This window comes from Ambystoma mexicanum, chromosome 3q (assembly GCF_040938575.1).
Source record: "Ambystoma mexicanum isolate Mex_15411 chromosome 3q, UKY_AmexF1_1, whole genome shotgun sequence".
NCBI classification, from domain to species: Eukaryota; Metazoa; Chordata; class Amphibia; order Caudata; family Ambystomatidae; genus Ambystoma; species Ambystoma mexicanum.
Window position 1 is genome coordinate 1,043,613,737 of NC_090926.1, and position 16,577 is coordinate 1,043,630,313.

Consider the following 16,577-nt stretch of genomic DNA (forward strand, 5'->3'; position numbering starts at 1 on the left):
TCCACTAGATGTCGGCCTATGCACAGCATGTGAATCTAAGCAGATACAAGCATCAGAAATACGATTACGGTGAGTAATGTATCCCATATATATATCAATGTTAATGACATTGTCTCATCCTATATCGATATTGGAAATATATTGATCTATCTCCAGAACTCTATATATAGACCAGCCCAAGTTTAGGGAGATAGTTACATTAAATAAATATGCAGGTGCAGGGAAAAAAGAAAAACTCTGGCACAGAAGTTGTGAATGTAGACCAATATAACAACAGTGTCCTAAAGTAAAGGACACTTCCCTCCCATGCACACTATCCTAGGCTGGTATTGCCACACATTTCTATAAAGTTAAGGTATTTAGTAAAGTTGTCCCTCCTGATGAATGGACACATTCCTGAAATGCGTTGAGCTGGCTATTAAGATTGTTACTTTGTCTTATTAAAGAATTGTTCTTATTCTTCACAATAATGTATGCATTGATTTTTTGCAAACTTGATCCTCTTATTTGGAACTTACTCCATAACATGTGTTTGAACATAACTTTACTTAATACCATAACTTTATAGAACTGTGTGGCAATATTAGCCTAGGATAGTGTGCAGGACACAGGAGTGTCCTTTACCTTAGGACACTGTTACATCAATCCGCTAGTCCACCCAGGACAGTCTTCACAGTCCACTCGCATGCACCCCCGACAGCCAAGGGCGTCACATCTAGATAGAGTTGTGAATATTAGCTTGCGTCACATCTAGACTGAATTGTGAATATTGGCCTGCGTCACATCTATACAGAATTGTGAAAATTGGCCTGTGTCACATCTTGCCGAATTGTGAATATTAGCTTGTGTCACATCTAGACAGCACTGTGAATATTGGCTTCCTGTACATCTAGACAGAATTGTGAATATTAGCTTGCATCACATCTAGACAGAATTGTGAATATTGGCTTCCCGTACATCTAGACAGAATTGTGAATATTAGCTTGCATCACATCTAGACAGAATTGTGAATATTGGCTTGTGTCACATCTAGACAGTACTGTGAATAATGGCTTGCGTCACATCTAGACAGAACTGTGAATATTCTCCAACATTGGATTTTTCATAGATTCACATGCTGTGAATATTCTCTGTCGTCAGGCTGGGAATCCCTATATCTTAATTCCTTTCCTAAGGAAAAACCTTTGACACTTTGAGTGTCCTACCCACATGGTTGTGGGTGCTTTTGGTCCCTACAGATAGGGACTAGGGATGTCAAGTGTATAGCTCCACCCCTGCAGCTTCCCCTCAGATTTCAGCTGTCTTCTTAGCTGGTAGGAATCCTCATGTACTTTTCTTCACAGAAAAATCTTCTTCAACTATTAAAAATGTTGTTACTTTTCAACAAAAAGAACGAAAATAGAGCAGCGACAACCCTTCAACAGCAGAAGCGAACATGGAACACACTGTATACATACAATCCTTGTTTAGAGCCTGTGGTACGTGCGCCCTAAAAATATTCTGACGGGGACAGGCATCTGGTCTGCATATACTGCCTGTACCCGAATCACTCATCAGAGGACTGCAAGATCTGTCAGGGTTTCTTAAAAAATGCTTCAAAAACAGAAAGCGTTGCTTAACCTGTTGGCTGGGCGAGGGGTCTTACTCTGCGTCAGAGGCAGCTCGTCAAGGAGTGGCAGAGCTACCGGTCGCCGTCCAGCCTCAAATCCAGGTCAGAAGAGCAACCTGTAAAAAAACAGAAAACTCATTCTTCTCAAGGTGAGGCAAAATTGTCGACGACCCATAGCCATGCGGCTCTGCGACCCCGGTCTCCCTCTCAGAAAAAAATGGTAAGAAGAGGCTCGCTGTCCACGAATAAACAGTCATCAGAAAAACCGACGACGACCAAACGGGATCATCATCATCGTCCAGTTCTCACACAAGTAAGGGCTTGCGACCGACAACAGAATTGGCTTCCCACTCATCATTGAGGGCAACCTCGCTGGGGAAACATAAACATAAGGACAAGTCGTCCACAAAAACTCCTTCATCAATGAAAAAAAAACTGCTCGTCCAGACAGGTACATAGGTCCTCTTCCGGACAGGAATCGTTGACGACCCGCTCCTCGACGATGAAATTGGGCATCACTCATCGACGGTCCTCTCGCCGACCATATACAAATGAAAATCACCTAACAATGAGAAAACATCAGGTAAGTACTCCAAAGTAGTACACCCCTACCTGTCAATGGCTCTTTCTGCGGCTTTAACCACGGAACATCCTAGTTAGCCTATCAAACAGCTGCAGGGAGAAGGCCTTCCTGTCTTTGCTAAAGGAATCCCTAGGACCGCAACAGAGGTCCTTACGGAACCAAGGGAACTCCCTCTAGGAATATACCCATAAAATACACAGAAATCATGCCTGACTAAATTCTGCAATATGAGATCACAGCAGATTTCAAACATCCATGGGAAGATTGCCCAGGGGTTACAGATTCAGACTTTCAAGAATGCATGGTAATCCAGTCCCACTCACAGGACAGACCTTCCATTCCCCTTCAACCAAGGGAGGAAAGAAAACCAGTAAGACAGCAAGCCAGTGTACCCCTCGGGGTTAATCCTACATCACAATCAGGATCGGGAGGGGTGACACCAACCTACCCACTAATACACCTGCAGTCTCTTCTGTCCCTGCGAGTACTGTCAACTTTGCAAGTCCTATTGGGAAAACTTAACCCCAGGCTACCACCACCTCAACCTCAGGCATTCCTGTTACAGAGTGGCAACCAAATAGCACCAATTCAACATGCCCAAACTGCTCAACGAAGGGACCAGGGGCACTCATCCCGGGACCACACCAAATGCCCATGCTCTGCGCATAGGTCTCAATCCCCACCCAGACATCCTCCTCAGCATAGGGATAGTCCGCTGGTAGGCCAACAAGAAGAAGGGGAGATAGTGGACACGGAACAGGGCATCAATCCAAAGGATACATACTCTTCCACCACATCTTACTCCCCTCACCAGGATGATACTTGGGATACAGATGAGGCAGAACAAGAAACACAAGGTAGTCCGGCGCAGCCCGCTCCACCAGATGACATTGGGGCTTTCCACACCATGGTTTCAAAAGCTTGGCAAGAATATGGGTTAACACCAGCTGAGGAAAAGAAAGACTGTTTTCTTTTCAATCATATTGGGAAACGCCGAAAAGCTGTGTTTGCTATACTCATTTTGGACCACGTTTGGCAAGAGGAGTTAAGAACCCTGAAGCACTATTTCACAGAGCCCACAGTCAAAGGTAAACTGGACAAAAAGTTCAAAGCACCGGATACGACTTCTAAGCGACTCACCTCTCAACCCTCTCTGGAGTCCAGAGTGTCAGCTGCTGCTACTGCCAAAGCACGCTTGCCGCAAAAATGTGCCACACCCCCGGAAAACGAGAGGGCAGAAAAATAGATGCGTTAGGCAAAAAGAAACTCACCATTGGGGCAACAGTTAAAGCGGCCAACGCCTTAGCCATAGTAACCTGCCATGACAGTGAAATGTGGCACCGGCTAGCTCCCATCCTTGAGCATTTACCGGAGCAGCAACAAAAGGAGGCCATGACAATTGTACGCCAGGGCGAATAAGCCTCTAACCATAGCATAAATATCTCGGTGGATCTCGCAGAAATGGGGTTTAAACAGATTGGTAATCTGGTGGTCCTGTGAAGGCAAGGCTAGCTACGCTGCACCGACTTCAGGCAGGAGGTGCCACATAAAGTCTTGGACATGCCATTCGAGTGTGAAAACTTCTTCAGTGACAAAAAATCGACTAGTCTCTTAAGGCCATGAAGGCGGATTCCGATACCGCGCTGTCACTGACTTCCTTACAAGGCAGAGCAGAAAGTATTTTCATCCTTTTCGAGGTACTCTGGTGAAACCAGGTCGTCTTCAGCTAAAGACTCCAAGGGGTATACTCGATCCGGCTACTACTCCGCCTATCCTAGTATTAAGCCTAATCACACCAAACCTAGTACTAAGCCCTTCATAACTAAGCTTTCAGGAATCACACTCACAGTCAACCCTAATCGCACAGTTCAGAACAATAGACTAGGCACCAGACTCCCCCCTTATGACTAGTAAGCTTCTTGCCAAACCCCACACCAAGACTAAGAAAAATGATATAGCCTCTAACAAGCCTAAATCACTCTCCATAAAAGGAACACTACTAAATGTCAGGTCCCTCGTCGCCCATCCCACATAAATCGCTGACCTCATCGTGACTAACAATCTTGACTTCCTCGACATAACAGAAACTTGGCTACATGAGGCAGCAGGACCGTACTTAACCTTAGCTATTCCCGACAAATACTCCATCCTCAGAGCCGACAGACCCAATGCTCGGGGAGGAGGTGTAGCTATCATCTTTAAATCCTCTTTAGATTTTAGAGCAGTCACCTCATCTCCACTAAAATCCTGCGAGCACCTTACAATCAAGTGGCAAACCTCGCCCAACAGCACTATCTCCATTCACTTAATATATAGACCCCCAGGTCTTCCTGGAGCTTTTGAGGAAGACATCACCTCTCTAATAGCAGAGAACTCTAAGCCATCAGCACAAATTATCATCCTCAGAGATTTTAACCTTATGTATAATGACCCTAATGACTCCCCAGCCTCCTCCTTAGCTAACGCTCTAGCTGAGCATGTCTTCACACAACTTAGCGCTCAACCTACTCATCAGAAAGGTAGAATCACTGACTGGGTAGCTGCTCTCAATTGCGATATGACTTGCAAAACCCCCCCAACCACTTGCATGGTCTGACCACCATCTCATCTCTTTAGACATCTACATCAACAACCCAGTTACAAAAAAATGCCCTACTACACCAGCCTGTCCGACCAGGATTAAGCGTAACATCACTGCTAGGGCTAGTACCTTTGGTCCTTCCCACTCTCAACGTACTTCTGGCCACAGCTGACCTCAACCTATTGGTCAACACTTACAATGATTCCATGGCCAATACCATTGACACCATCGCCCCACTGCAATTGCGCAAAGGAAAACCCAGAGCTCATTCGAACTCCTGGTACACTCCCAAACTTAAACTATTGAGAAAAAAGAAAGCAAAGCTAGAAACTCTTTGGAAAGCGGCACCCTCTGCTGAAAACAAAACTAATCTTACGAATATCTCCTCCTTATATATAAATGAGATAATTTGCACCAAGAAAGAAGCCTACAACGTTAGGATAAACCAGGCAGGATCCTGCACCAGAGAACTTTTCAATATTCTAAAGGAAGGAATTAGAAAATTGGAATCCTACTACAGATACTTGCACGAAAGACAAACCTTGGTGCATTAGTATTCGGAACGCCCTCGCCAACAAAATCACAGAGATCCAAACCAAAATAGAGTGCAAACGACAACAACTCACCAGTAGCAAATCCATCAGCTCAAGTACACCACATTCAAAAAGGTTACTATACCAGAAGTACAAAAAATGATAGCCTCTCTAAAACCATCCAACTGCAAAGGGGACAGCTGCCCTACCCAGATTATAAAAGATGCAGCCAGAGACATATCCCCTTTCATCACCAAACTAATAAAGTCTTTCTCCAATAATTCAGTCCCTAACAACCTGAAACAATCATGGATTCTCCCACTTCTAAAAAATCAATCATTAGATCCGCCCATACCCACCAATTATAGACCCATCACCACGGTCCCATTCTTGCTAAAAATCCTTGATAGAGTTGCCTACCTGCAAATTCAGGATTACTTAGAGACAAACCAACTGTTAGGAATACGTCAATCTGGCTTTAGACCTCAACATGGAACAGAAACTGCCCTTGTTGACCTCAAAAGTCAGATTGATGAAATCAAAGATAAAAGTAATGCCGCCATCCTACTCCTTTTAGACCTGTCAGCAGCCTTCGACTTGGTCGACCACAGTATCCTCTGTAACCACCTATCTTCCACTGCTCACTTTTCCACCTCTGCTGTCAAATGGATTCAATCATTCCTGGCTAACAGAACAATGATGGTCTTCTCACCAATAGCGGCAGCTCACCTTATCCCTATTACATGTGGTGTCCCACAAGGCTCATGTGTTTCGCCCACTTTGTACAATATATTTACAAAGCCACTCTTTGACAAACTGGACCATCTGGGTGTCACCTACACCAATTATGCAGATGACACCCATATACTCCTGACCCTCTCAGGCAACTATAATGCTGACGTCATCCGGATTAACAACATTTTTACCATCATTCAGGCATGGATGGCCACCCACGGCCTCTGCCTGAATGATGAGAAAACTGAACGTCTCCTGGTCGGCTCACCCAATAAACTATTGAAACTCAGCCCCAATTACAGTAGCTTCATCATCGACGGCAACACTATTTCCATTGTTAAAAGTGTGAAAACCCCTGGCTTTTATTCTGATGCCAACACTAACCTTTCCAAACAAATCAACATGACTGCCTCAGCCACTGCCTGCACCGGTAAGCTGATCAGGGCCTGCAGACCGTTCCTGTCCTCCAATAGCTGCCTCACGTTGGCCAGGGCTCTTATACAGTCTAAACTGGACTACTGTAACAGTCCATACCTAGACGCAAACCAATCCATAATTAATAAACTACAAGTACTCCAAAATAACGTGCTACGAGCAGCATTAAACATCACCAGGCGAGAGCACATCTACTCCATCAGAAAATCGTGTAAATGGCTCTCCATACAACAAAAAATTGACCTAAAAACCATCTGTCTCACTTACAAAGCCTTAAACCATCTAGCCCCTCCTTATCTTACCAACAAATTTACCTTGAAATCTGCTGCCAGAATCACTAGATCCTCCAACACACTATGCCTAACGGTGCCTAGATTCACCTGAAAAAGAGCTGGAGGATTTAGTTTCACGGTCCTTGCCTCCCAACTTTGGAACACCCTACCTCTCGAAATCAAAGTTATCGAGTCCATTCAGTCATTTAGGAAACAGGTCATTAGCTGGTTACTGAACAAAATCTAGAATTTACCATTTTCTCTCTACTATGGCTGTTGTTCTGACTCACCGTAACTAAGTTTTTACGTACAAACTGTATAAATGTATAAATGTGTAATTCTAAACTGTATATAATGTACCATGTGACCATGTACCAAGCGCCCCTTTACCTCCGGGTCCGGAGCGCTATATAAATAAACAAACAAACAAACAAACAAACTCCCAAGGATATAAAATAAACTAAGTCTTTCCAACGCTCCAGAGACTACCCCCAACTGCAACACAAACGCGGCTTTGCCACCTCGCAAAGTGGTAGGCAGAACAACTCTCAACAATGACTGCCCCAACGGTGCACCGGTGATGGAAAATATGGTGCTTTACGACGACAGGTGGCGATCGATAACCAAGGACAGGTGGGTGCTAGATGTCATCCGACACGGCCATCTGTTTGAATTCAAGCGCTAACAAAACCCCATACCTCCCGTAACGGTGTCACCTCTGCATAAACAGATCCTCCAACAAGAGGTGCATCAAATGTTAGTCAACAGAGCTATAGAAAGGGTTCCCCCACACTTGGGGGGGAAAAGGAGCATACTCAAGGTACTTTGTAGTAAAAAAGCTGGACATCCTGGAGTTAAGGAAATTAAACAAACAAATCAAGAGACAAAAATTCAAAATGGTCCCGCTACAAGATATCATAAAGGCAATTCAGCCTCACGAACATCTAGCAGCGTTAGACTTAAAATATGCCTACTTTCACATTTCAATACACCACAGGCACTGGCAGTACCTCAGGTTCAAGGTCGGGGAGAAGCATTACCAATTTTGAGTCCTCCCTTTCAGCCTCAAATCGGCCCCCAGGACGCTCATCAAATGCCAAGCTCCAGTGGCACCTTTCCTCAGAAATCAAGTCCACCATGTCTAGCCATATCTAGACGATTGGTTGGTCAGGGCCCCAACACACCAAGAAACATCGTCCTCAGTGGCACAGAGAAAGAGAAAGACTCTGCTCCAACAGTTGGGATTTACAATCAACTACACCAAATCATGTGTAACGCCATCCAAAAGTCTGGTGTTCCTATGTGCACATTTCTCCACGGCACATAGCCTAGTCAAACCCTTGGCCGACAGAGTTCACAGGTTGATGTCTCTGGCATGCTCATTTACCCCAAACAAACAAATTCCAGTGCACAAATACAAGGCCCTTCTCGGAATGATGTTGTCTTGCATATCATTAATACCCCATCGCAGGCTGCGCATGCAACCAACACAACAGTTCCTGGCAGCCAGATGGTCTTAAACCCACGGTTCGTGGGGAGACAAAATCACTATCACATCTGTACTCTCACGTTCACTGAGATGGCAGATAATGTGCAACTCCTTGAACCAATCCAGCAGTTCACGCTGGTGACCGATGCCTCCTTGGTGGGACGGGGAGCACACCAGGGCCAACACCAAATCAAAGGCCTACGGACTCCTGTCGAATCGTCCCTGCACATCAATGTCCTGGAGCTGCGAGTGGTCCATTGGACCCTAAAATGATTTAAAACTCAGTAGTGTGGATCCTCACGGACAATACCACCACAGTGTGTTACCTCCTCCAACAGGGAGGAACCATGTCAAGTTCCATGTCTCAGATAGCACAAACCATCTGGCACTGGGCCATTCAGAACATCATCACGCTACAGGCTTTTCATCTGCGGGGGAGCAAGCGTGCAGACAGCCTCAGCAGGGACACAACGCAAACCCATGAATGGCAGCTACACAGCAGCCAAATCAACAGAATCTTCACAGCATGGGGCCAGCCTCCACTGGACCTCTTTGCCAAAATATCCAACAAACAGTGCCAAAACCTCACAAGCTCGCAGGGGGATGCGTTCTCATTCCCTTGGACCAACACCTTTGCATATGCGTTCCCTCCCATTCCATTGATCAGGAAGACAATGCAAATGATCCAGAGATACCCTTGCAAAATAATCCTAGTGGCATCCCACTGGCCCACACTTGGCTCTCGGACCTCCTCCAACTATTGGCGGATGTTAGCGAGAATTCTCATTCAATGGCTAATTTCCCTTACCTAGTGAGTCCTCCATCAGCTTTGCTGGATTTCTGGAGTTTATTTTTTCCACTTGGTAAGAGTGTGAGCTTTTCCCCCACTCTTACCCATGTTTTGCCATCGGTATTTCATCTGTTTTTGTGATTGTGGACTCTGGAGTGCACCACTTCAGTAGCCCTATTATTTTGTGTGTTACACAGCACCTTCAGTGCAGTGACACAGGATTATATTTTAGACTTCCCACCGACTCAATTTCCGGGGCTGACTACTGTCCCCCCAGAAAAGGGTAAAGTTGCCATTAACTTTACATAGCCATTTAACCACAGATCCAGTACACACCATCTCACATGGAGTATTGGAAAGGGTTACTTCTTAGCCCTTTTTATCGGTACCTCCTAGAGCCTTGTTTTGCTCTTTTAACATTTAGACTTGGCTGGTGGCAGTGGTATCTACCCTAACTTTTATACCGCGTTTATACTATATGAACGTGGTACTGTTTTAGGCTATTATATTAGCCTCAAACATAAACCCGCTTGACCAAATACATTTTATTTTGGCTCTGGCTGGCTTTATTCGCCATTTCTGTTTGTTAGTCTTTCTCGTGTTTTTCTCTGCATGCCAAACCGGGGATGATTCCTTTGTTCGCTGTCTTTTCGCGGGCTTCTGCACAGAAGCCTTCCTTAAGGCACCTGAAATTCTAGGTAGGCAGGATGTGAGGGAGGGGTCTTCGGACCCCGGCCATGGGTTCCCTTGGTAACCCAAGTCGCACTCCTGGCTGAGGGGACTGTCCTTGCCAGGACAGCCACCCTGCTGTGTGATTGACAGCCAGGATGTATGAATGGGGGAAAACTGCATAAAAAGCAGGTCTCCGGGATTGGAAAGGCAGAGTCGCCACTGGAACGCACAAACCTACGATGAGCGGAAAGTAGAGGACCCCTACAACGACTGAACCGCCCGGTGTAGCCCTGCTGCAGGTCTGAATCGTCACAATCCGACGACAGAGAAGATCTTCCAGGAAACTTCTTCCCTTGAGCTGGTGGGACCAACCAGTTCGCCCAAACTGCAAGCCAAGACCCCTCCTCTGGTCGAATTCGCTGTACAGAGCTACAGTGTGCCGGATAGCCAGGAAGGTCGGACCCTGCTTGGGTTTTAAGGAGCGCAACTTTTATTTGTTGTTTTGCTCTGCTGTTGGCTTCTTCCCTGGGTGTCGCAGGACCCTCCGGTCTTCCTATTTCGTGTCAGTCCAACAGTCGCTCCAGTAACCGTGAGCCTGCAGGAACGTCCGCCTCAGCTCCCTCTCCGTTTTAAGGTACTGTGCAAATCCGGTTGTCTGTTTCGTTCAACCACGGTGAAAGTGTTTGAAATCTTTCTCCAATCCGAGGGCTTATCCTTGTCCTTGAACTAACTTTTCTATCGTCCAACCTCGTCCAGAATCTGTGCCAAGAACTTTACCGCGAACTACCCTGAACTGTGTGATCTTGAGCAAAAGACTTTTGACCCATCGACTTTGGCCCTAAGCCTTTTCTACCTGATTCTATCACTGTAGTTCCTCTTCTTCAAATTGCCCTGAGCACTTACCTGTTGGTGCGATTTAATTTCTGTTAACTTTGTCTTTCCCTCCCTTTTAAATTGCTGGAGTTCCATTTTGCCCCCACTTCATTTTGTGAGCTTAACTTGTCTGGAATTTAAGGCAAGTGGTGTGGTGTATTAAGAGAGTGATTTCTGAACTGCTTATAATAGTCTAATGTTATACAACTGAAGAGTGAAATAAATGTATGTTCTTTTACTTGAAAACCTTTGAGTCAGTGTTTGCCTGAATCATAGTAATTGCTGTCCTTTGTGTAACTATTTAATACTGCTCACTTACTCTTGAGATAAGTCTGGCTGCTTCGCTACTGCTACCACTTTAACTGTGTAGTACAGGCTTGTAACAAAGGTGAAATTGTACTGTCACTTGTCTTAATTGTGTGTGGTGTTCCCAAAGGGTACTGCATATAATTCTGCCTAACAATGAGTCTGTGTGGTCCGTAATGGGCATGAAGTCGCAGTCACGCATGCACCCTTGTGCTATTTATTTATTTTAAAAGTGCTACTCTGCTTCAGGCTCTGGTCTTAATAAGTATGGACGAAAGTGTACTATGAACCAGTCAGTGAGTACCTTTTACCTTAACCACTGCGCTATGAAAGTAATGTAACACTACATGGATGTTTATTCTTACGACATTACACCTCATTACTGGGGTCTCATGTCCCTTTTGTTAACTTCATACATAATATCACACAAAACAACGGACATGTGTTTACTTTGTTGCGGAGAAAACATTTTCACACTATTATTGTGTAGTGAAAGTAATGCCTTCATGTTTTTTCAAATCTAAGTAACCAAATCTAAGTAACCATAACTTACTGTAAAACATATTTAAGCAATAACTTTTTTTGTAGGTTGTGTACAACATTTTCATGAATAGTGACAACCTGGCTGGGTGGCCTCGCGTAGTGTCAGAAGATATAAAGACTCAAGCCCACAAATTGAAAAATGAAATGTTTGTGATGGGAGGAAAAATGAAAGGCAAGACTCTTCTTGCTATGCCAGAACATCTAGACCGATTGGATACTTCAATGGATACCGAGCCTGATGGGTAAGGGCTATATTGATTGTACTGTGTGCATTCGTGACTTGTGAACAATTTCTTTGCAGGGTCAATATTAGAAATTGTTTAAATTCCATTGCATGGCGCCATAAAATATCTTTAGTGCCTTTCGTACAATTGGAATCTGGCCAAACAATCTTGGTGACTGCAATGTCTAATGTAGCTGTAGGGGTGGCTTTTTCACAAGAATTCCATGGTATCCCCATAGTAATGCGTTCCTCACTCACAGGATGAAGATCCACATGGGGAATTTACAAGCTCACATTTTCAAATGGATTGTGTCCGGCAACGAATTCCTCATCTTTGACATGTAATGTCCAGCTTCGGCTGCTTTGGAATTTTTTTTCGGCAGAGGGCGAACTGCGTCGATTGTGTTGAGTCGCTGTCCCACAAAGGCCTCCATCAGTTGTTATAAGTAGCACGCACAGAGCTCGTTGGCCTCAGTTTCGTTTTTCCGCAAACGTGTTTGCTTCGAAACTCTGCGCGTCTGTTCAATTCAATTGTGTAGTTACCTTGCACAGTTACCTATGTCTTCGTCTTCAACTTTGACGGCCCCTCGTTCCGGATTCAAAAAATGCAAGGAGTGCGGCTCCAAGATGTCTATCACAGATCTGCATCGTCTTTGTCTGTGGTGCCTGGGCAAAGGCCACGACACGGATTCCTGTTCCAAGTGTCAAGCTATGACAGGAAAGGACTTGCGAGAATGAAAGGGGAAATTGCAGGTAAGCAAGATATACAAGCCCATAAGACTCGACCTGATTGTTCTTCGACTGCTGAGTCGCGAGACCTCTCTCCTCGGCGTAAGAAAGATAAAAAACACTCAAAGTCCCGTAGTGGCTCCCGCCATTCTTTGTCCTCGACGAAGTGATCGAGGAGAAGGCACCATCGGTCGCCGTCCTCTTCGTCCTTGTCAGGTGGCACCCTCAAGAGGGTAAGATGTCTCTCCAAAAAGTCAACGCCTGCGAAGTAGGAAGCATTCCGTGTAGAGATGCTAAAAAATATTGAGAAGCACGGTAAGGCTGTGTCCGCGCCTTCTGTAGAAGCCAGCCAGGAGCGATCTCAGCCGCCCTTGAGCTCGGGTGGACGGCGTGATTCGCATCGAGAGCCCTCAAGGCCTCGAATGGACAAGGATCACTCGAGTCATGGCAAGCGTTCAAGATCATCTACACCTTCGAAGCCTGTAGAGCCCTCAGCGCCAAAACCGTCGAAGGAGCAAGTCGACTTCGTCTAGGATTCGGCACCACCAATGCCATTATTGACATTGACGCCAAAGCTATCAACGCCAAAGGTACCAATTGTGTCAGTTCAGCCTCTAAGGCCTGAGTAGACTCATTCAAAACCAGCAAGTAATCTTGAAATAATTTTCACTCCTCTGCCAAGGAAAGATTTTTTGAAATCCCTCTTTTCCATTTTTGAGGAGGAGGAGAGATCAGATGGGAAGGATGCCCCTTTTGGGCTTCATTATGGAACACCCAATGTGCCGGAATGCCTCATATCAGAAAAGAGCAAGATGCAATATCTTTATGACACCTTGCATAATGCCAGCGCCATTGACACCTCTCCTGAATTGGAGTTCGGCATGCCAGAACCAGGGTAGCACGCTGACTCCTCATACCGGCAACTGATGTCCAGAGTAGTGGAGTACCTAGGCTGGGTTAGACCCCCAGTACAGTTTGATCAGGATGATCTGATAAACATTCTAGACCAACGTCCACTTACAGATCCTATATTACCCTTCCATGTGGCTCTGCCAAAAAGGGTGGCCAAAAATTGGGAGACCCCTGACACCAATCCGGCAGTGGACAAGTCACTTACAAAGAAATACCGCCCTTCCAATAGCAACCTTGGCTACCAGTCCAAACACCCCACTCCGGAGAGTCTGGTGGTCCAGATAGCCACAGCTACCTCAAACAAGACAGAGTACCCTACTATCCCTCTTGATAGGGAAGACAAGCGCATGGATGGATCGGCATGGAAAGTATTTTCATCTGGAAGTAAGGCGCTGAAGTTGGCCAACTCCACATGTGCCTTAGCAACATTTTCGTACACTCTGAGGAAGTGCATATCCATGGCGGCAGAGCATATTCCAGAAGGGGATGAAAGCAACGGCTTCTTGGCTATTATTGAGGACGGTAAGGAAGCCATGTGCGAGTCCCTTCAGTCTGGATTGGACACTGCGGATAGCATCAGAAGGTCCATGGCCACGAGCACTGTGATGCCAGATTTGCGTGGTTGCGGAAGTCAAGTTTTGCATCAGATGTGCAGACTTGTCTTCTCAACATGCCATTTGACGGGTCTCACCTTTTTTGGCAGCAAAGCTGACGAGAGCCTTGAGAGGTTGCAGACCTCGAAGGCAGCTGCCAAATCTTAAGGGGCCGCTGTTGGGCAACCTCAGACTTTTCGTCTGACAGGACAGCCTTGGAGGGGGCAATCTTTTCGTTACTACTCCTCATTTGGAAACGTGAGAGGAATGGCCAGTTTAAGAGGCCAGCGGAAGTTCCCTCGTGGTGAACGAGGTAGAGGTGCCAAGCCAACTCCATCTGAAGCTACCTTCCCATCAGCGTCTGCAGCAACCGCTTCAAAACCACTTTGAGAGCTTGCGTCATGTGTCAGGGTGGGGGGCAGACTGTCTCAGCATCTCGAAGAACGGCAAGTCATTACTTCAGAAGCGTGGGCTCTGGAGTAAATAGCACACGGTTACTTCCTACCATTCATAAAGCAGCCTCACACAGGGACATCATGTAGGGGTCGCCAGAGATTGCAACTGCAACCTCTGAGGTCTCCCTTGCGACCTCCGAGATCTCCCTTGCAACCTCTGTCATCTCCCTTGCCACCTCTAAAAAAAAAAAATTTAAAATAAAATTAAAAAAAGAAACGTTTTATTTTTATTTTTAATGTGTGCAAGCTCCTGTGCTGTGGCTCATTACTTCTGGAGTGGAAGGCTTTCTTGTTCCGGCCCCTTAAAAAAAAGAAGAAAAATAAGAACATGGGTTCCACAAGTCTAACACTTTCAGCACTGACCCTAAATAAGAAAGAATAGGAATACCAAATAGTGTGTCCTTCTGGAATTCTATACAATAATTGCTAGAATCATTAAAGGTTTATTTCAGGCACACTTCAGGGGGTGAGTCACTGATTTAGTCTGTTCTTAAACGCCTCAACTCAGCCTGTCATCCTTCTGAGGTCGATAAATGAGTACCAACACAGGTTGGGTGATATTGGGTCTATATTTTTCCTATATAAAGTGCTTAAGCGTAAGTGCTATATAATAACACATCATTATCATTTGTTCATGGACGTCTGCTTGCATTCACAGTAATTTGGTAATATGGACCTTTACACACTTCTTGTATGAAATGTACATCACATTATAGTGATATCGTAACATATTTTTCGTAGTGTACAATGCTATGTGATGCCACTTCCTGTTTTGTAAATGGGTGAAAGGTCGTTTCCCATCGCTTCTCACAATATCACTTCTCGGTGGGGTCATATGACATCACTTCCTGTGATGTCTCGGGTCGAGTCGTGTGATGTCACTTCCACTACCCCAGGCATTTTGGTGAAATGACGTCCCTGGCCTCACACCAATCCACCGGGGAAACACTCTTTGAGGATTCAAGATCCGCTCCTTGTGCAGGAAATATTAACCCTGCTAGAGAAAGGTGCTATAGAACCAGTACCTGTAGCAGAGAGGAACAAGGGATGGTACTACCCATATTTTTTGATTCCCATGAAGGGCAGAGGACTGAGACCCATCTTGAGCTTGAGATACTTGAACAAATTCCTCAGGAAGGACAAATTCAAGATTGTCACTCTTTCTCAGATCCTTCAGGTCCTCCAATTATAGGATTGGTTGGTGGCATTGGACCTTCAAGATGCTTATTTTCATGTGCCAATCCATCTCAAGCACAGGAAATACCATAGGTTCGCCGTTGGCTCGCAGTTTCGAGTCCTGCCTTTTGGGTTGACCTCCGCACCAAGGTTTTCACCAAACTAATGGTGGTGGTGGCAGCACATCTCAGGAGAAGAGGATCCACGTCTACTCCTACCTGGACGATTGGCTGATCAGGGCGCGTTCTCCAGAACAAGCGTCACCTCAGCGTTATCTGCCACTCCTTAAATATGCTGGGCTTCTCCCTCAATTTCACGAAGTCACACATGACACCTTCCCAAAAGCTTCAGAATATCGTGGCTGGTTTAGACACGTCCTTGGGAAAGTGCTCGCCATTCAAGGTGAGGGCTCAAGACATTCTCCAGATGGTAACTAAGTTTCAGAATGGCCTTCGAATTCCTAAGGTTGCTCAGCCTCATGGCATCCTGCATTTATCTGGTGCTAGAGGCCCGCCTATGAATGAGATCCCTACAGTGGGTTCCCCGAACACAATGGTCCCAGTTTTCAGGACGGATGTTGGATCTATTGCAGGTCCCGATCAAAGTTACGCAGGATTGTCTATGGTGGGTCTGCAAGGAAAATATCCTGAAGGGGGAACCTTTTTGGCAACCATGGGCGGAGACGACTGTAGTGACTGACGCCTCAATCACCGGGTGGGGAGCCCATAACAACTATCTAACAGCCAGGGGCGTTGGTCTCCATCGGAGTCCAAACTACATATCAATCTTTTGGAGCTGCGGGCAATCAGACTAGCGCTGAAGTACTTCCTGCCATCTGTTGGGGTTTAAAGAATGTCCTGATAATGACAGAGAATACGGTGGCCATGCATTACCTCAACAAAAGAGGTGGTGCAGGGTCACTACCACTGTGAAGAGAGGCAATGCAGCTCTTGTACTAGGCAATTCGAGAAGGAATCTCTGTATCGGCAGTTCACTTGGCCGGGGAGGAGAACACGGCAGTGGACGCTCTGAGCAAGCAGAGCACAGTCTCCCACAAGTGGGAACTAG

The 16,577-nt window shown here is 45.7% G+C and overlaps 1 protein-coding gene across 1 annotated transcript in view; it reads left to right on the forward strand.

The window, feature by feature from the left end:
- Positions 1 to 16,577, forward strand: part of DNAH17 (dynein axonemal heavy chain 17) — an 8,024,690-nt gene that overhangs the window by 155,319 nt on the left and 7,852,794 nt on the right. Inside the window, exon 2 of the mRNA XM_069655242.1 lies at positions 11,467 to 11,663. Within this exon, the coding sequence (XP_069511343.1) occupies positions 11,467 to 11,663 (197 nt within the window). The remainder of the gene's footprint in view (positions 1 to 11,466; positions 11,664 to 16,577) is intronic.